Source organism: Chrysochloris asiatica, unplaced genomic scaffold (genome assembly GCF_000296735.1).
Source record: "Chrysochloris asiatica unplaced genomic scaffold, ChrAsi1.0 scaffold00054, whole genome shotgun sequence".
Classification (NCBI taxonomy): Eukaryota; Metazoa; Chordata; class Mammalia; order Afrosoricida; family Chrysochloridae; genus Chrysochloris; species Chrysochloris asiatica.
In genome coordinates this window covers 620,442-642,201 of record NW_006408572.1, presented here as the reverse complement: position 1 = coordinate 642,201, position 21,760 = coordinate 620,442, and the positions used below count along the sequence as shown (strand labels likewise).

Sequence of the window (21,760 nt, the reverse complement as noted above, 5' to 3'; positions counted from 1 at the left end):
ATGGCCAACCCTGAGGAGCCTCAGTTTCCCCTGGCACGAGAGTCAGGCACCACCTCACCCCTGGACCTGCCAGAGATGGAGAAGCTCCTCACCAAGGTGGAGGACAAGAATGACACGACCCTGAAGCTGTCCAAATCCCTCTCGGGAGCCCTGGACCTGGAGCAGAATGGTCACGGCCTGCCCTTCAAGGTGGTCTCTGAGCGGCATCTGGAGACCTCACTCTCCCACTCTCCCTCCCGAGCCAGCTCAAGGCGGGCATCTTCTATCGCCACGGCTTCTTATACCCAGGACCAAGAGGTCCCTAAAGATTACCTCATCCTTGCCATTGCCTCTTGCTTCTGCCCTGTGTGGCCCCTCAACCTCATCCCGCTCATCTTTTCTATCATGGTAAGTGCTGCCCTGTGTCCCAGGGCCAGGGGCTAGGTCTAGGAGTTGGCAGGCCTGTTTTTGGGCAGGTACAGACACCCTGCCTGGGGTGGGGAGGAAAGAGAGTTGTATGGTGGGGCTGTGAAGAAAACCCTCTTTCTAAGCTGGCCTACTGCTTCTCTTTGGAGAAGAGGCTAGGGCCCAGGGAGACTTCTGTTTGCTTCTCTTTCATCTCTGCACCTAGGCATTACAGCTTGACTTTGCACATATCACTGCTGGGGAATGGGAGTTACTTGGAGCTAAATCCTGTGGGACAAGAAGACAGTAGGGACTGCGGAAGGAGGATAATGCTTCTGTCCCTTCCTAAGGCTTCTGTGCCAAGTTGGGGGGTTTGCCTTTGAAGTGGGAGTCATCCCTAAGTAGGGCTGTGTTCAACAGAGGTTGCAGCCAGTTGGGATCCTGGGGTTTCTGTTTATGAAAGCCATCCTCATCCATGTTCTGATCCACGGGGGTGTTCCAAGAGCCGACAGTGGCTTCCCTATCTTGCGTGGAGGAGGGGAGAACTTGCGGGCCTCTTCTCTGGGTGGGTGTTCTCAGGGAGCTCTTGGACCTCTATGTTGTACTGATTTCAGCATCTGTGGGCAGAGCAGGGGAAGTCAGGGCCACAGGTAAAGAATAGGCATGTCAGAGGACATGGTCACAGAACCCAAAAGGAAGGGCATGTGAGCTCTAGGATTCTACTTCTCATTCTCATGCTTTAGGATTTTGTGTAAATTGCCTTCAATTGTTCTGAAACCAAACCACTAGAGTAGAGCTACTTAGCGAGGATCCCACAGAAAACGTTGGTAAATGTTGGCAAATGACTTTTGAGGTCCAGGAAACAGAGAGACTGGGCAGAACTATGACTTCCAGAATGAGGTCATGAGCAGGAAGAGTAGTGAGGTTATGTTCAGGGCCAGGGGACTGGATGGGGAGACACTCTTTAGCGTTCTTCTAGGGTGAACCCACTGCTGAGTCATCTACTAACAACCTCCAGCAGCTGTGCTCATTCTCGCTGCCCTCCTCACGCCTCCCCGACCTCAGCTGTTTTCTGAGAAAACATCCCTGTCCACTTCACTGAGGCCCCAGTACCCCTAGCCAGGACTTTGAGGGACACTGGAGTGTCCCTGAATCTGAGGGACTTGGCATGAACTCAGAATCCAGGACTGGGTAGGGTCCAAGCCATGGAGCTTCCCAGGAGCCTCGCCTGCTGCCTGTTGCCCCTTGGGGCAGCTGGGATCAGTGCCAGGCCCCAGGGGTGCAGCAGTGGCTCTGGGCAGGGCCAACCTCTTGGTTACCAAGAAAGGTCCCAGAGGAGATAATCTTTGGGGAGAGAAACCATACAAGGACCCAGGAGAAAACAGTTGCTAGAATCCATCTCCTGGTAGGTGTGGCTGCGTTGCCATTGAGGCGATTCCAACTCATGTATGTCAGAATAGACTTGCTCTCTATAGAGTGTTTACTTAGTAGATTGCCAGGTTTTCTTTGAGGTATCTCTAGGTGAACTCAAACTTCCAGACTTTGTTAGCAGCCAAGTGCATTAACTGTGTGCACCATCAGGGGTGCAGGCTGGGTAGGAGCTGCCTTTGTCAAGCCTGTGAGACCACTGAACTCACCCAGTACATAAATCTCTACAAGACACTGGGTCTACAAACCACTTGGCCAGTGCAGGGAACTGTGCTGAACCAGACACATTGCCATTTCCCAGAAGTTTCCAGTCCAGGGGTAGACAAGCTTGTAAACAGATCCTTACAATATACTTTGAGACATGCTCATGCTAGACATGGTATTGTTTGGCCTTGGGCAAGTCACTCAAATTGCTTTTCTCTTCAGTGTTGCCATCTGTAAAATGGATGTAACCACAACACCTACATTATAGAGCTATGAGGGTGACATGAGACGAACCACACAAGTTACTTAAGAATAACACCCAGCACATAGTAAGTGCTCCTGCATAGTAATAGTATTCAAGTAGCAGGTGAGTTTTGTTAATAGGGAATGAGGAGCCATTGTAGATTTTATTTAAACAGCTTTATTGGTATCATAGTGGTTACAAGTCAGGCTGCCAACCTCAAGGTCAGCAGTTCAAAGCTCCCAGCCATTTCCTGGGAGAAAGATGAGATTTTCTGCTCCTGTAAAGATTTACAGCCTCAGAAACTCTACAGAGGGTCGCTATGCATTGGAACTGACTCCACGGCACACCACCACCACCACTGAGATAAAGGAGTCCTGGTGGTGCTGTGGGTTAGGCATTGGCTGCTAATCACAAGGGTGGTGGTTCAAACTCACCAATTGCTCCTGTGGCAAAAGATGAAGGTATCTGCTCTCGAAAAGATTTACAGTCTCGGAAGCCCTACAGAGGATCAGTGTGAGTTGGAATCAAGTTGACGGCAGCGTGTTTTGGGGTTTATTGAGAGAATTCACATACCATGCAATTCACTTATTTACAGTGTCCAGTTCAGTGTGTTTTATTATATTCACAAATATGTGTAGTCACTCATGGACAATTCTAGAACATTTTCATCATCTCAAAATGAAACCTTTAAGGTGTCACCCCCCATCCTAAGAAACAACTCATTTTCTTCCTGCCGACATGGATTTGCTCAATTTGGACATTTCCTAGAATGGAATAATACAGTATGGGGCCTTTGGTGACTGACTTCTTTCATGATGTTAGCATGACGTTTTCCAGCTCATCCTTGTTGTCACATGTACATTGTAGGGTCAGGAGAGGAATGTGGTCAGCTTCTGTTTGGGTGGACCAGTCTGGTGCAGGGTGAAAGGAGGGACAAAAGAGGAAGTGACGGATATTCAGGCGACTGAGCCAGGAGTGTAGGAGAAATACCTTCATCTGGACCAGGGCTCAGTGGCTGGCAGTGGGGTTCTGGAAACCTTCTAAGACTTGGTAACAGTGACCATTCATTCATCCATTCTCTCCATAGCAGCTTGATTATTTTGATATAACTTAAATGGTAGAGAATGATTTGTTGTTAAACGCCATCGAGTTTATTCCAATTTATAGGGACTCTGTACAGGGTTTCCAAGGAGCAGCTGGTGGGTTCAAATTACCAAACTTCTTATCCTACAGAGCCACACCAGAAGGGCCTAAAAACAAATGTGCCACTTTTATGATCCAGGCACTGCGCTAGGCATTTAGAAAACAAATGGCTGAGTTATGATCCTTTTGCCATGGGAGAGGGTATGAGAGTTTGCTGAGGAAGGGAGGAGAGTAGGGACAAATCTAGGAATTCAAGTTATTGGTTGTTTTTAAACTTCTATAGTGTAGTGGTTACGAATCGGGCTGCGAACCTTAAGGTCAGCAGTTCGAAACTACCAGGTGCTCCGCGGGAGAAAGATGAGGCTTTCTACTCCCGTAAGGATTTACACCCTCGGAAACCCTGTACAGGGTCTCTATGGGTCGGAACCGACTCGACAGCACTTAACAACAACAACAACATTGTGAATTGAGTGAAGGTTTACACAGCAGATCATCAATGACACATTAGGAATTTACGTTTTATCTTAAGGGCTTTGAGGAAACCCTGAAGAGCTTTTTTTTAAACTAATATTTTATTGTATTTTGGGTGAAGGGTTATACAGCAATTTAGCTTCCTACTTAACAATTTCTGCACAAACTGTCCAGTGACTTTAGTTACATGCTTTACAATATGTGAACATTCTCTTTGTGTTCTGGTTGTTTCATTTCCGTTAGTCTAGTTTCCCCACTCCCTTATATTCTCATCTTTGTTTTAAAACAATTGTTGACCGTTCTGCATCATATAGATGATTTTTTTAAAGAAGCACAGTACTCATGGATAATATTCTTTATTTTTTGAGCTAATCTACTATTTAGCTAAAAGGTGACCTTAAGGATTAGAGTTAAAACATACAGAGGTTTAACCAGAGATGCAATGGGGTCAGTTCATAAGTTTGAACCAACCTTCACCTGCATGATGAGAAATGGGTTAGAGTAGGCAGGACTGGGATCTGGGAGACCCCATAGGAAATTTTTGAGATAGTCCAGGTAGGAAATGATGAAGACCTGAACTAGGCAGTGTGCTTGAAAAGGAGGAAACTGTAAGAGAATTGTTAAGGAGGGAGGAGCAACATTTTGCTAATGTAATGCTCTTGGAGCCTTCCTAAAGAGAGCCCTGGGGACCTGCAACAGTTAAGAGGTGGACAGAGGGAAATGGATGGAAAGAGGGTTGAAAAGAACCTCTTCCAGAAAGTGGGAGGGAAACTAGGAAAGAGGGAGAAATATTGAGGGAGTGAGTCTGATGAAGAAGGAAGAGGGTATGCACACCATGGAATGGTCATCCATTCAAGATCAAAAGGACAGCATTTACCCAAGGACAAAGTTCAGAAGGGTTGGGAAAGAAGGAGGAGTGGAAATGAAAACACAGTGAGGAAGTGGGATAGATAATATTACATTGAGGAGATTGCAGTCATCAAAATGGAAAGAAGTGTATGAATTGTAGGACGTAAAACTGATGATCTGCTCCGCACCCTTCACTTGTTGTTGTTGTTAAGTGCTGTCGAGTTGGTTCTGACCCATAGCGACCCTGTATAGGGTTTCTGAGGAGCAGCTGGTAAGCTTGAACCACTGACCTTGCTGTTCAAACAGCTTTGCTGTCTGGCGCACTAACCCACAGCACCACACCAGGACTCCTTAATTCACAATAAAAAGTTAAAAAAAAAAAGGATGGCGAGGTCACATGCCATTTGTTGTTGTTGAGTCAGTTCTGACTCACAGAAAAACTGTAGTACAACAGAATGCAACATTGTCTGGTCCTCTGCCATCCTCACAATTGTTACTGTGTTTGAACCTAGTGTTGCTGCTGCCACTGGGTCAATACATCTCATTGTGGGGGTGGGGTCTTCTTCTGTTTCACTGACCCTCCACTTTACCAAACATGATGTCCTCCAGGGAGTGATCCCTCCTGACACATCCAAAGGAACACTCTGGCTGTACTTCTTCCAAAACAGATTTCTTTTTGTTTTTCTGGCAGTGCATAGTACTTTCGATATTCTTCTTCAACACCACAATTCAAATGCACCGATTCTTCTATCGTCTTCCTTATTCACTGCCCAACTTTCACATGCATACGAGGCTACTGGAAGTACCATGGCTTGGGTCAGGCACACCTTAGTCCTCAAATGGACATCTTTGCTCTTGAACACTTTAAAGAGGTTTTGTGTAGCAAACTTGCCTAATTAATACATCATTTGATTTCTTGACTGCTTCTTCCATTTTGATTATGAATCCAAGCAAAATGAAGTCTTTGACAATTTCAATCTTTTCTCCATTTATCATGATGTTATTTATTGGTACAGTGGTGAGGATTTTTGTTTTCTTTAAATTGAGATGTAATCCATACTGAAGGCTGCAGTCTCTGATCTTAATCAGTAAGCATTTTAAGTCCTCTTTGTTTTCAGCAAGTTGTATCATCTACATATCATCTAAATGTTAATGAGTCTGCCTCCAATACTGATGCCATGTTCTTCATATAATCCAGATTATATTTCACAGATTATTTGCTCAGTATAACGATTGAATAAGTATGGTGAAAGAATACAATCCTGGCACACACTTTTCCTGATTTTAAACCATTCAATGTCCCCTTGTTCCATACAAATGACTGACTCTGGTCTATGCACAATTAGGTGTTCTGGAATATCCATTCTTCCCAATGTTATCTATAGTTTGTTATGATCCACACAGTTGAATGCCTTTGCATAGTCAATAAAGCACAAGTAAACACATCTTTCTGGTGTTTTCTACTTTCAGTAAATATTCATCTAACGTCAGCAATGGTATCCCTCATTCCACGTCCTTTTCTGAATCTGGCTTGAATTTCTAGCAGCTCCCTGTAGATGTACTGCTGCAACCATTTTTGAATAATCATCAGCAAATATTAATAAAATAAATATTAATAATGCATATTTTCCCTATTCTTTGGATCATCTTTCTTTGAAATGGGCACAGATATGGATCTCTTCCAGTCAGTTGGTCAGGTAACTGTCTTTCAAATTTCTTAGCATAGATAAGTGAGCATCTCCAGCACTGCATCAGTGTGTAGAAACATTTCAATTTGTATGCTGTAAATTTCCAGAACCTTGTTTTTATCCAATGCCTTCAGTGAAGCTTGGACTTCTTCCTTCAATACCATCAATTCTTGATCATATGATCCCTTTTGAAATGCTTGAACATCAACCAGTTCTTTTTGATACAATGATTCTGTATTCCTTCCATCGTCTTTTTTCCCCCCAAAATTAAGGAGTTTATTAGGGAAAGAAGAGGTTACAATTCAGGATACATATAGTTCTTTTATTTATTTATTTTTTAATGTTTTATTGTGAATTGTGTGATAGTTTACATGGGAGAACATTAACTTTACATTCATCCTATCGTATATCATTTCATTGCCATGGTTATAATCCCCTCTATGCATCATCAACCAACCAAAGGGTATACTCTGCAAGCCTTCCCCCTGGTCATCAGCAAACAGCCCCTCTCCATCTCTGGGCCTAGAGTCCCTAGCCATTCCATCTCTCCATGTCATCGCCTCTGCCTCCATCTCTGATGTCACTGCTTCTCTGAATAGGGTCCCTTGATGGTCCCAGAGACCTGTGCTCCTAGACTGCAAAGTCAACCACTCCCCTCCTTTTGCTACAAAACGTCTACCTTTACATTTCCAACCCTCACAATCAGTCCTGATAGCAATTATTCACTATTGTGCCACATGAGTGCTATCCCCATCTCCTTTCATCAGCCCCACCCAGACAGATTGGATACTACTCAGTGGAGAGTCTACCTTCCTCCATGCCCCCTGGAACTAGGCTCCCTCTTGAAAGCGTGTAAGCCAGTCACTTCTTGCCTTTGTAGCTACCCAAAATGGGGAGCTAATGTCCAAGTTGCCCATCCCTGTCTACCCTGTGTATCAAGGGAGTGGGAATGATCCTCGCTGTAAAGATTTGTTCCCTCTTTTGAGCCACTGCATCCATAGGTGTAGGTCAAGTTCATCAAATTGTATCAGATTATTCTTTTTTTTTTTCTCTTTTCTTTCTTCTTCTAGTTGAGTTCTGATCATCCAGCCATTGAAGCTAGGTCAAGTGCATATTATCTGCAACTGTGGGTGTTCTTATGCATATGCCCTCTCTTCTTATCAGCTGGACACTTCATTCTCTACTTTAGTCCACTGTGGCTACGTCACTGACTCTGGGCCCAGGAGTCTCCAGGTCTTGCCATACTGCTGGCCAACCAGGTCTCCACCCGGGTTCACAGGAGTCTATTGAACGTGGTAGGTTGCTGCTTGCTGCTTCACTGCTGTTTTTCCCTCACTTCCCCTTATAGGTGACCAATGTGGTAACCAGTCAGAGCGCATGTCTGCTCATGTATTCCCACTGAGTTTTAGACTTGGAAGGGGGTTTGCCCTGAGGGGACCCAACCACTTGCCTTGATGTCTCCTGGGCGAGCAACTTGCTTGCTCTTGTAGTAATCAGTTGAACTGCCATTATTGTTTTATATTTTTCCTGTCGGTCTTTCTTTCAAGAACTATCTTCTGTTCTTCTAGCTGCTCCAGGCTGGTCTGCTTGTCCTTTTAAGTGGAAATTTCCCACCTCAGAAGATTCTGGATTCCCCCTATGGTCTTATGTGATGCAGAGGCTCCGCAGGAAGCCTCCTTCACTGGGCACGTTGTAGCCCCATTTTATCAGTTATAGGCAGAAGACGAACCTACAAGCTTTCTATGGTGACATTTCTGGCTATTCCTTTCTCTCCCCCTCAAGTGTCTATTTTATAATGGTGTGCAAGGGTTCCTTCCATCTTCTTTTGATGCTTTTTTTTGTGCATCATTCAATATTTTGCCCATAGTATCCTTCAATATTTCAAGTCAAGGCTTGAATTCTCTTCAGTTCTTTGAGCCTGAGAAATACTGAGCATGTTCTTCTCTTTTGGTTTTCGATATCTCCAGGTCTTTGCACATTTCATTGTGATACTTGACTCTGTCTTTACGAGCTGCCCTTTAAAATTTTCAGTTCAACTCTTTATTTTCTCATTTCTTTCAGTTGTTTTAGCTTCTCTATGCTCAAGAGTAAGTTTCAGAGTCTCTTCCAATATTCATTTTGGTCTTTTCTTTCTCTGTTTTTTTTTTAATGACCTATGGCTTTTTTTCATGTATGATGTTCTTGATGTCATCTCACAACTCTTTTGGTCTTCAGTCATTAGTGTCTAATGTATCAAATCTGTTCTTCAGATGGTTTGTAAATTCAGGTGGTTTATACTTCAGGTCATATTTTGGCGCTCATGGATTTGTTTTAATTTTCTTCAGCTTCAGCCTGAACTTGCATATGAGCAAGTTCCTGGCCTTTTGGCTGATGATATTTGATTTTCTCCAATACATCTGTACCAGAGATGTATTCAATTTGATTTCTGTATATTGATATCTGGTGAGATCCACATGTATAGTCTCTGTTTATGTTGTGGAAAAAAGGCATTTACAATGAACAAGTCATTGATCTTACAAAATCCTATCATGTGATCACCAATATTGTTTATACCACCAAGGTCATATATATACATATATTTTTTTTTTGGGCAATTTATTTATTTATTTTAAGGTTTTTATTGTGGATTGAGTAAAAGTTTTCAGGGCACATCATCAGTTTCACATTCAAACATTCATATACCTTGTTTCATTACATTGATTATAATCCCCTCCACATACCATCAGTTAACAGAGCTTCTCTCTATCCTCTTTAGCTTTTTTTTTTTTTTTTTGGGAAAAACTTTGCCTTTTTGGAATTTACAGTCTCGGCTTTTAGGGAACGTTTTTACATTTATCTGTCCAAGGTTATATTTTACAACTACCAATCCTTCCTCTTTGTTTCCAACTTTTACCTTCCTGTCTTCAGTAATGATCAATCATTTTTGATTTCATGTTTGACCAATTTCAGACTAAAGAAGTTGGTAGAATTCTTCCATTTCATTTTGATTGGCTTTAGTGGTTGGTGTGTAAATTTGATTAACATGCTATTAAGTGATCTTCCTTGTAATTGTATGGATATTATCCCACCATAGATACTGTACTTTTAGATCTTGATATACTCTTTTTAACAATGAGTGCATTTGACAATGATGCCATTCCACTTTGTCATTTCTGGCATAGTAAACATATGATTGTTTGATTCAAAATGATGAATACCAGTCCATTTCAGTTCGCTAATGTCTACTATATTGATATTTATGTGTTCTAGATCATTTTTGATGACTTCCAATTTTCCTTGATTCATACTTTGTACATTCCATGTTCTGATTATTAATGCTGTTTCTTTCCATTGTGAGTTGTGACATATCAGCAAATGAAGGTCCTGAAAGCTTTGCTTCATTCACGCCATTAAGGTCAACTGTATTTTAAGGAGGCAGCTTTTCCCCAGTTGTACTTAGACTACCTTCCAACCTGAGGGGCTCATCTTCAGACACTATATCAGACAGTGTCATCCTGCTATTCATAAGGTTTTCATTGGCCAACCAATCAAAAGTGGTCTGCCTCTGCTTCTTCCTAGTCTGCGTTAGTCTGAAAGCTCTGCAGAAATCTGTCCATCATGGGTGACCCTTCTGGTATTTAGAGTACCAGTGGCATATCTTCCAGCATCACAGCAACACACAAGCCACCACAGTATGACAAACTGACAGATGACATGCTGTTGTTGTTGTTGTTGTTGTGTGCCGTGGAGTCGGTTCCGACTCATAGCAACCCTGCACAGGGTTTCCGAGGCTGTTAATCTTTACGGGAGCAGAACGCCTCATCTTTCTCCCACGGAGCAGCTGGTAGTTTTGAACTGCTGACCTTGCGGTTCACAGCCCAATTCGTAACCACTACGCTACCAGAGCTCCTTGATGACATGCTGTAGAGAGGTCAAATTAGATGAGGGTGAGAGTATCTACTTGTTTGACTGCTTGAAGATTACCACTGACTCAGTTGATGGAGACACTCAGGCCAAGGAGGGAAGTTGAAGGTATAGAAGAGGGTGTTGATTGATGGGTATGGTCCCTGAAGAAGTGGAGAGCTGGGATCCAGTGCTCAAGAAGGATCTCCTTCCTGGCAGCCTGGAGAAGAGGAAGGAAGGCAGAAACAGATAGAAATATCAAAGAAAGGGACCGGCTCATGTTGTGTGACCTCCATGATACCAGGGTAAGGTTCTTTGCTGAGAGATAGGGGTTGGGTGGCAGAGTGGAGGGAAAGTGACTTTTAGGATCTGTGAGGTTGGAGACCATGGGTCTGATTGTTATCAGTCTGCATGGGAGTGTGGCTCTCTCTAGTTGTAGGTGTAGGATAATACACATTAGGGCATCAGGTTGACTTTGTTGTGCGAGCAGAGCAGAACCAGTTGGCACAGAAGATGCCAACTTTCACATGTATATGAGGTTACTGTAAATACCATGGCTTGAGTCAGGTGCATCTAAGTCCTCAAATTGACATCTTTGCTCTTGAATGCTTTAAAGAGTTCTCGTGCATCAGATTTGCCTAATGCAATACATCATTTGATTTCCTAATGTATCATTTAGGACTGAAACACTGGGCCCCACACAAAGAGTTCCATGGGTAAGAAGAAGGGATGCGGAGTGTGGACAGAGAGCAAATCTCCTATGCTGGTGGTGTCTACCCATGCTGAGGACTAGCTTCAGAACATGAAGTCCCCACCCTATTAGTTACCAAATGAAGCAGGAAGCCCTTGACCCCGGGATGGCAAGAGACCTGCAGAACATCCTCTCTGCAGAACATCCTCTAAAATGAAGATGACAGAATCTAGCTAATTGTTGCCATTTAACAGAAGAGATAACTGAGCCTTGCAGAAGAACAGCATCTTTCTCATAGTCTGAGCAAGGAATTCAGTGCTCTCTCTATGACTCCAGCCTGCATCTAGTTCTGGGGACAAGGATGGTGTGGTCTTCCCTGGAAAGCCAAACCTGGTGGACATTTTGTAGGAGGGAAGAATCTCATTTCCTCCCCACCACCAATTCCCCCTTCTCCTCTCCCCAACTAAGTCCATCAGTGTACCACTGATGGACCAGCTGTGTCCTTCCCAGTTTGGCTTTGATGATGTCTGCTGTAGTTAGATGTCTCTGAAGACCTTGATCAAAGGTTTCAGCTCTGCTTGGCACTGCAGACACCCATGAACCTTCTGGGGTGGCCAGAGCAAGGCTGTGATCATCCATGTCAATTCTGGATCTGAAACAATGGTGCTCCCTAATGCCAGTAAGGCTTCCTGTCCATCGCACCAGCAATGAAAGGAGCATGGGGCAGACCTGGGTGTGCAAGTAGATCTGTCCCTTATGAACCATGTGACTGCATCCAAATCCCTCAATTTCCTTCCTTAGCTTCAGTTTCCTCATCTATAAAATGGGTATCATTAAACCATCTACCTCAGAAGGCTGCTGGGAGAATTAAAGGAGAGAACGTGTGTGAAGTAAACACTTCATCAATGGAAGTGGTTGCTGTTAGTAAGACTAAGTGAAACGTTGCTATGTCAGAGGGGAGGCAAACCTCCAGTGGACAGGCAGTTCTTACTTTCACCAGATTTGGGTTCATGGAGTCTCCCTCCTCACTACACCACCTGGAGGAGATGAAAAGCCCTGTTTGTGGTTCTGGTGGACCAGCCTCAGACCAGCCCCTAGCCTGTGGGTTGTTCCTACAACATGTCAGAGTGCTGCAGAGATCTGAGGTCACCTCGACACTTGCTTTCTGGCATTGTTTCGACAATCTGATTATTGGCATGATGTTCTGTAGACTCATTCATTTATGCATTCATTCATTCACTCAACAATTATCCTGAGTCCCAACAAGCTGGCACAAAGACAGATGACAAATTATTGACATACTTCTGAATTGGTTGATAAGTAGCAGCTGCCTCAAGTCCCCTAAGCATTTCCAGTCCCTCTCACCTGCCCTTGCAGCTACCCTGACTCCTCCCCATGCCACCCCACTCTTAGTAACTGGAGGGTTCATCCTTGAACCCAGCGGCCTATGCCAGAGTCCATTCTGTGTGATGGGTGTCAGATCTTGGGTAAAATCCAGGTCATGCCCCAGCTCTCTCATTATAGCAGGGGCTTTAGGGCTGTGAACAGGGAAGCCCATGGGTGGGACTGGAGCTGAGAGAAAGGCAAGAAGGGGCATGGAGAAGCACGTCCCTTTGCCTTGAGCTGCCAGCAGTGGTTGGTCTCAGTGGAAGTCCTCACAATTTTCAGATCTGTGGAGTCTGAACCTCAGGGGTGGAGGAAGGTCTTTGCTGAGAAGTTCTGTTTGTGTGCCACCACCCTCCTCTGGCAGCTTTCTCAGCAACCTCTCCTCTCCACCCTCACCCCACTCTAAGACTCTTCCCAACGTCTCCCCTCATGCATCTTATTAACCTAAATGTGTCTTCTCCCTTGCTGTTCCGAAAGCCATTGCAATCACAACTGACTATTAATTCACAGCCATTATTGTCACTACTGTCATTACCCCAGTCTTCAATGGGAGTCATTCTGTGAACGGGAGGTTGATTCCACTGAGTGGGAATGAAAGAGCAGGTAGTAATTTACTCATACAAAGAAATGGAGGCAGCTAGCTTGAGAGTCGGCCATGGGCCAGGAACTTCTACATGCTGACAACACCCCTGTGAGATAGGCATACTGCCCCCATTTTACAGGTTAGGAAACTGAGGCTTGAAGTTCCCTACTCTCATTAATGGACCTTTTCGCTTCTCATTTTAAAGATGTCTCATCCGCTGCTATAGCTACTCTGCCATCCTCCTCCTCCCTGCCACAGCCAAGCTCCTAGGGGCTGCCTCCACTTCTCTCTAGACTTCCTTATTCACCCTCATGCCACTTTCTCTCTTAGTAGGGTCACCAATCTCCTCTCCTTGATGATATTTCTGTCCCTTTCTTGCTTGGCCTCCATGAGTAGTAGTATAGCACTATAGGCCGTGCCCGCCTTCTTGGCATTTTCCATCTTGGATTCATGGGATGCCACCCCTCTTGCTACTCCTTTGCAGCCTCTCTTGCAGGCTGCTTTTCCCCAGTCCCTCTTTATTGGTGAGTGTACCCCAAAGTCCCATGTGGACCACTTCTCCTCCTGGTCTGTATGCTCTCTGGTGGCCTCACCCATGCCCATAGCTTCAGTTACCGTCCAATGCTGGTGATCCTGAGCTCCTGAGGGACAGCTACACACTCACAGTTCCCAGGTCTCTCTTCCTCCCATTCCCAGTCTGCTTCTTGCTGGTGCCTCCCATTTGAGGAAGGGCATCTATATTGATCCATCGCCCATGCCAGAAATCAGGAATTGTCCCAATCACTCCATCTCCCACACCCCATTTGATTTGTCACCAGGGTCTATCAATTCTCTCTTCATAATCTCTCAAATCTGAACCCATTCAGATCCTAATTTTATCAAACTTTTCAATCTCTCTGCGCCTAACCCCAACCTCTCTAACCCACACTCTATACAGTAATCAGAGAGATCATTCCTAAAATGAAAATCCCTCATTAGCTCCTAGCTGCCTACAGGACAAAATCCAAACTCGGTTAGGTGACCATTGAGGTCCTTCTTAATCTGACTTTCCCCATCTTTCCAGAGTTCTCTCACCATATGCTTCAGTTCCATCTCCTCATCTGCAAAATGGGCTAACAACAATCCCAGCCTCATAGGAGTTAGTATGAAGATGAAGTATTCTAATGGATGGCAGGCAGTAGCATAGTTCTGAGCACAAGGGAAATGTTTGAGGAATGTTAGGGATTATTATTATGCCAGTGGAGGTGGAGAAATCTTGGTGAGCTTCACAGAAGCGGTGGCCTTGAGTCTGCATCTTGAGGCATGGAGAGGAGTTGGACATGAGGTGTGGGGAAGTGGGAATGCAAATAGGAGAAGGAGCATGAGCAATGGCATGGAGGTGGGAGCCTTCAGCTGGCTAGAGCACAGAGGTTGTAGAAGAGACTAGCAGAGGCAAAAATCAGGAAATGTAGAATTAACCTGAGTTTGTACTTTTACTCTGTGGACAGTGGGGAGCCATGGGAGACACTGAGCCAAAGTGGTGTCTCAGCCACCACCATCTTGCTGAACTTTTGTAATAGTTCCCTACTTTACGCTTTGTCGCCCACTGCTCCCTGCACTTACAGCCAGAGGGTTATGTTGGAAACCTCTATGGAATCATATCATTCCCCTGTTTCCAGATTCATTGGCTTTCACTAATTCTGGGATAATGACCAACCTATTTCCTATGTAGGCCTGGCCCTACCCACCTCTGTAGCCTCAATTTTGTTGCTCTCTCAGCTTCAGCCACCCTGACCATTACCCACCACAGGCCATTTGTACATGCTGTTCTCTCTGCCTGGAATACTCTTCTTTCTCATCCAAAAAAAAAAAAAAAAATCAACTTAATTCCTTCTCATTCTTCACATCTCAGCTTAAATGTCCTTCTAGAACATCTTCTAAATGCTCTTACCACCATGTATCTTTCTTTTGTAAGACTACCCACAACTCCAGGCAATTTTACCTTTATTTGCAGGATCACAGCCAGTCCATAAGCTCTGTGAGGACGGGAACTGGGACTCTCTTCCACATTGCTACATCTCAGGGTTCTAGCACAGTGCCTGGCATAACTGTGGGGAGTGAGATGGTATGTGGGGAATAGAATGAAGAGCAGGATTTGGAGCCTGGACGATATCCAGGAGGCTTGCTGGTGTGGCTTGGGTAAGACATGGAGCCAAAGAGAAGAGTCAAATATGGAATTGACAAGGAGAGGAAGCTCATTAGTGGAATGGGAGGGGGGAGGACTTTTGACCCAGTGCCTTGCTACTAATTGAGTCTTAGGCAAGTGGGCAGAGAAACACAGGACAAGCAACAGATCTGGAAAGAAGGGAGCCATTGTTTGGGGTGGAGTCCCTGGGTGGTGTAAACAGTTGAAATGCTCAGCTGCTAGCGAAATAGAATAGTTGGAGGGTCAAGTCCACCCAAAGGCATCTCAGAAAAAAAGTCTGACAATGTACTTTGGAAAAACTCAGCTGCAGAAACTCCTAGAGATCACAGTTCCCCTTGTTCATACATGGTGTTGCCATGAGTAAAAGGTATAACTGGTTTTATGGTTTGGGGCAAATTGAATTGGATGCCAGGCTGGTACTGTTCTGGAAGTACATAGTTTGGAACAAGGAACCTCTAGGATGGGAGGTGATGAGCCCGGAGGAAGGGGCCCCTACATAAAGGAAACAGGGGAGGAAGGGTAACTTCTCTGACCCTTAGCTTCTTCATTAGGAAAGGGGCAACATTGCCAACCTTAAAGAACAACTCTGAGGCTAAATGAGATAATTTAGATAAAGTCCTTAGTAAGTGCCTGGCACAGGATATTGTTGTTGTTATGTTCCGTGGAGTCGGTTCCGACTCATAGAAACCCTGTACAGGATTTCCTAGGGCTGCGAACCTTAAGGTCAGCGGTTCGAAACTACCAGCCGCTCCGCGGGAGAAAGATGAGGCTTTCTACTCCCGTAAAGATTTACACCCTCGGAAACCCTGTACAGGGTTGCTATGGGTCGGAACCGACTCGACGGCACTTAACAACAACAACAACATATCTTTATGGGAGCAGAAAGCCTCATCTTTCTCCCACGGAACAGCTGGTAGTTTCAAACTGTTGACCCCGAGGTTAGTAGCCTGATTGGTAACCACTAAGCTACCAGAGCTCCTTGGCACAGAATAAGGACTCAGTAAATCAGTATCATCATCATCAAGGTACTTAACTACATTTCCATGCAGAACTCAGGAGCCTCAAATAACCAGAGAATACAACAACTGAATGACCAGCCTGAGGCTTTGAAAGCAGTCACACCTGTGCTTATTCCTAAGGAGGAGGCTGGAGCAAGTCCAAGGAGTCTAAGAAGAAAGTGCTCTAGAGTTGAAGCAACCTGGGGGCATTCATGGGTGTCAGCCCCTGCACAGCGGGCTGACATGTGAGTCATCTTAGGCCAGGGGCACAGGGTCCTCCTTGGAGATGCTTAACCAAAGACCTGGCTTGGCACATGTCTCCGACGGAGCCCCCCAGGAAAAACCCTCTCAGGATCTTCTCTACCCCTACATGCTCCCCTCCCATGCTCGGCCACCTGATGTCACCAGATTAAATAGGGCCAAGAAAAGAAGTATTTACTGAGAAGGGGGTGGAGTGGTAAATGCTGCTTTCAGCCTTCCAGGTTCACCCCCAAGAGCTCCACTTCATGTCATCTGGAGAGTAGACTTGGCTGAACAAGGATGTGGTTCTTGGGTGGGAATTGGGAAGGAGAGGACCAAGTGTTTTGTTTTGTTTTTAATCTCGTGGCAAGATGACGGAGTATAGGAGGTAGGCTGTAGAAAAAGCCAGGAGCTGCAGAATTGTGGGGGAGGGTTGAAGTCTCAAGGGGACTAGTCTATCAGCTCCTGGCAGTTCAGTGTGGCTACATACACTTCCTGTTCTCATGCTCTCAGCCTCTACCACCACTCTGCCTGGCCCTGGCACTATTCTGAGAGCAAAGGCCCTGCATTGCTTGGATCAACCTCCAGCTCTCCCCACTCAGTGAGCAACAGGCTTGCAGAGGGAATTGCCACAAGAGTTCTAGATCATTTTGGAATTCAGACTATTTCTCAGAAAAAGAGCCCTTTCTCATCCCTAGCTAGAATGTGGGCTGCTGTAGATACTGGGTACATTCTGGAGGTCCAGACTAGGGGCTACCTGCAGAGTTGCAGGCCTGCTGTGACTGACAGATGGATTTCTGCCTCTCTCTGTCCACAGTCTCGAGGGAGCGTGCAACAGGGAGACATGGATGGGGCCCGGAGACTGGGTCGCCTGGCCCGCCTGCTCAGTATCACCTTCATCATCCTGGGGATTGTCATCATCATTGTGGCTGTGACTGTCAACTTCACAGGTGAGGCCCACAAGTGCACAGGTGAGGTGCAGGTGCAGAATGAGCCAGCTTCTTGGTGTGAAGACTGCTGGAGGGTGTAGCCTGGCCCCCTGGGACAGGGGCTGCGCAGAGGGAGGGTGACAGCATGGAGAGGTCATAATCTTATCCTTTCCTTCTAGTACAGTGACTGAGTCCCCAGTAGTGACCAGCTGAGAGGAGACTGGTTTCCTGACTTGCCTCATGCCCCGGAGAGTAAAGCCCTAGAAAGAACATGCCTAGAGCACAGACAAGTCTAAGATTCCGAGGACAGGAGCTCATGTCTCAGCTGTGACAGCTTTGTGACCTGGCCAGGACCCGTAGGGCTGACACTTGGTGTTTTTCTGTATCAAATAGTTCAAAGAGGCCTCCAGCATTAAGGCTTTTGTGAGCATCACCTGAAATAACAGATGAGGCTCTGCTTTGTAAACTGTGGGCTTGACACACTTCACCAGAAGTAAACACATGGCACATGGTGGGAGACAGGAAGGAACACTTTGTGAGCAAACAAAGATGGTTCAATGTAGCTACCCAAGCAGGGGGACCATTTTCAAAGGGAACACTCAGGGCCTTAACAAGTCTATGTAATTTGTGAGTCTCTGGGTTGCACAGGTCAAAACTTGTGCACTGCTCTTCACATGCACTTTGGTGGTGGTGGTGGTTATGCGTCACCGGTTCCGACTCATAGTGACCCTGTATAGGGTTGCTGAGGCTGTAAATCTTTACCAGAACAGACAGCCTCATCTTTCTCCCATGGAGCAACTGGTAGATTCGAACCACTAACCTTGCAGTTAGCAGCCCAGCTTATAGTCCACTATGATATGAGGGCTTCTTACCACATTCACACTGGGAGGCTCCTAAGTATCTCTGCCACTTTCAATAATCAACCCAAGCTTTTCCCCTCAAGGTCTTGCTACCTAAAGTGTGGTCCATGGATCAACATGATGAAATAAATCACCAAGGAGCTTGTCAGAAATGTGGAATCTCAGCCCTCCTCTCCCTACCCTCCTACAGACCTATTGGATCAGAATCCACTTTTGAATAAGATCCCCAGGTCATTCATTAAAGTTCAAGAGGCACAGGTCTAGAGGGTGGAGGACTGAACTTGGGGAAGAAGACCTGGGATTCAGTCATGGGACCCACAGCAAACCTTGACCACTTACCAGAGGGAAGAGTTCTGGAGTCCTGGTCCTTTACTTTCGAGTTGTGTGGATTGGAGCAAGCTCTGTATCTCTCTCAGCCTTGGTTTCCTCTGTGGATACAGAGTCTGGTAAGATATTCAGGCACATGAGAGGCATCAGCCCTGTGGTCCAGAGCAGTACCCACAGGACCATTCTACAGTGACTCGGGGGTTCTCCTTCTCTTTGTGGAGCCTTATTGTTTTAGCCAGGACTCTTGAGATGGTCAAGTGACAACAACTGAATTCAAATTGACAAAGGGAATTTGTTAGCTTTCACTAAAAAATTTCAAACATACCTTGCCCTATCTTCAGGTGCTCAAACTATATTAACATGAGTCCTTCTCACTGTTTTCCTGTGTGTGTCTTCACTCCCAGATAGGCTCCCCCTTATGATGGTAAGATGCGCCACATATTTTTATTTAGTAACAAAACAGAAACAACAACAACAACAACAACAAAAAAAAAAAGTGCCTCTTTCCTAATAGTTATAGCAAAAATCCCAGGGTTGATTCTGATAGACTCAGTTAGGGCCACATGCCCTCCTCTGAACCAGTCACCAAAGCTCTAGTTCTCTAACTGGCAGGGGTTCAGCTCTACCAAGAGTTCCCAAACCGAAAAGGACCCCAACTCTGTACTTTATCTCTGTTCCCATTCCCTACTAGGAAGCAAAACCCCAAATCCTTAAAAAGGAATGTTCTAAATGTTCTAAACTCTGTACTGTTCTTCTCTTTATAGTTCAGAAGAAATAAGATCAACGAACGAGCTGTCTAGCAGAGGCAAACCCTGGCCAGCTGGAGAGCTCTGAACACACATCCCCCCCACATCACAGAGGACAGGCTGCAATTCCCCAAGCTCTGGATGGCAACAGCCAAGTGCCTGTCTGTCTCTAAGCATCAAAAGCACAAACTCAGAGGGAAATCCCATTATCACCCCATTATCAGCTCAGATTAGTTGGGAAAAGGAGGAAAGAAAGAAGAAAGTAGTGAAATTTACTGCTGAATCCATGAATCATGTGGGTCATCTCATGAACACTTCTCATCATTTCACCCCAGTGTCTGGCTTGTTTCTCATACTCACCGTTTCTTGGGGTCTACCAAGCAGCATAAACTGCCAGAACGAGAAGAAATCAGCCCTACTAAGAAGACGAGCCATGGTGGGGGAAGAAGCAGGACACTTCCTGCCTGGCACAGACATGGGATTTCATCTTTTGTATTTTTCTTGAGAGGTCAATAAAGACTGCTTGCATGCCTCGTGCCACATACCTGCTGCAATCTCAGCCAGTGTCCTGAGCTCACTGGAGACAGTTTCATCTTCCCCCAGTTTTTGAGCCTCGGGAGCATCTCTGCTAAGAACTCTGGTCCCAGCCAGTCTGCTTGGTCAGCCCAGCCTGTCTCCTGCTTCCTACCTCTGCTGAAGCCTGGGGAGCCAACCAAGAACTCCTGGATCTGACCCTGCTGAGATGGTCAGTGTGGAGAGGCCAAGGTCTACTCTCTCCTTCTGTCTTGGCCTGGAGTGCAAGCTTGAGGTCCCTAAGCAGAACCGGGTTCTCCTAGCCCAGCCCCATCTGCTGCTCTTGTGGCTCTAATGCCCTGTGCTCTTGGCCCCTGGCCATCCACCAACCACAAAGTCTCTTCTGGAAGAAGGCTTTGGGACCATCTAGGGGGCTTTCCATAGGCTCCCAGGCTTTTAGGGGTGTTTGTACTGTCTGATGGGAAGATGTGCTGCAGAGTTTTTAATGAAAGTTTATTGATCTTTGTTTGGGCCTAGAGATTCCCAAGACAGAGGGAAGGGCTCAGCTGAAGGGTCAAGTGTATAGGAGAGTGGGGCCCCGATCTAGGGATATATTCACCTATCCAGAGACCTCTTTGACTCAGGCTGAGGAGACCGGCAGGTCCCAATGGGACACTGGGAAGAAAATGAGCAGGGCCCCTTGGCCTCCTGCCTGGTTTTTGCCCTGTGATTCTTCCCTGAATTCCAAGTGGCTCTGGCTCTGCCCACGGGGGGCCTCTCCTGCTCTTGCCTCCCCCTACTAGCTTTGCTTTCAGACCCCTGGAGAGGGATGCTGTGCATTTTTGGCCCCTGGAGGCTCTGGGTAACCATCAGGGTTACTGCCCACTCCCCATGACCCCCCTTCCTCAGTCAGGACCCTCATGCTTCCTCTTCAGCCCCTTCCCCCACTCTCCTCAGAGGCTCCAGGGAAGGAGCCTGTTAGCATGGAGGCTGAGTCTGCATGGAGCAGGGCTGCTGGGGGCGCTCCACCTGGGGAATGAACTCTGACCTCTCCTGACCCTGAAGTAGAGGCTGGTTGGGTTTTCGTTATGGGATCTTTGAGGCCAATAGAGTGTCCTGTTTGGGGTAAGGGAGGGAATGAGCTCAGGTGTCACATGTGAACTCATATCTGTGGAAAGACTCTGGAAGGGAGTCATGGGCCTGTGCTCTACAACAGGCCTGGGGGTCCCCAACTCCAGCCCTTCTCCCAGTAGCACAGGAAGAAGAGAGAATCAAACTGGGTTCTGTGTGTGGGCATCGTCAAATGGGGAACTGGTGACAGCAGAGGTGAGGCTCAGCAGCCTCAGTGTGCTCTACACCCACCCACACCTGCAGCCACACACACAGACACCATCTCTCCCTCACTCCTCACACACGCTCACATACACTCGAAACCCAGAGCAGGTGGAGAAGGAGACATACATCAGCAGACAGCCTCAGGAGGAAGCAAGGCTGGAACATTCTTCCATTCAGGCAAGAACAGCTTGAGGGTTTCCTACTACTACTGGGGAGCAGCTCAGAGACCTCTGAGGTGGGTGGAAGGAGCAGAGGCAGGGAGAGGCGAATGCCTGAGAGAGAGGGACCCAGGGCAGGCTGAGAAAGCTGCCCAGATAAGGCTGCAAGGAGAGGTCTCAGGCCCCAGGGCAGTTCCTCTCTTCACAGGCAGCCTGTCATCTCCAGCCTTGGTGACATTGGCGGGAAAGGTGGCCGTGCTGTCCCAGCCTCACTGAGGGTCCAGCCTCTGACTGCATGAACACAGTGGCCCCAGCCTCTCCCTAATCCTATAGGGAACAGCAAGAACCACCCCCTCACCCCACAGCACCTCCACTCAGGCGGCCGACGCCTCTGTATTTCTTGGAATGGAAAGAAATAAAGCTGAACAGACATGCTCCCCACGAGTCTAAGTGTTTGTGCTGCTGGAACCAAAGGGGTTCCAATCAACTAAGGAGGGTAGCGGGAGGGGGGCAGGC

At 46.3% G+C, this 21,760-nt stretch overlaps 1 protein-coding gene across 1 annotated transcript; it reads left to right on the top strand.

Annotated features, from left to right (window-relative positions):
• On the top strand, positions 1 to 19,270 carry TUSC5 (tumor suppressor candidate 5). The gene is made up of 3 exons (XM_006863445.1): positions 1 to 387; positions 17,194 to 17,326; positions 19,257 to 19,270. The coding sequence occupies exons 1-3, from the start codon at positions 1 to 3 to the stop codon at positions 19,268 to 19,270; spliced, it is 534 nt and encodes a 177-aa protein (XP_006863507.1).
• Positions 19,271 to 21,760: the final 2,490 nt, after the last annotated feature.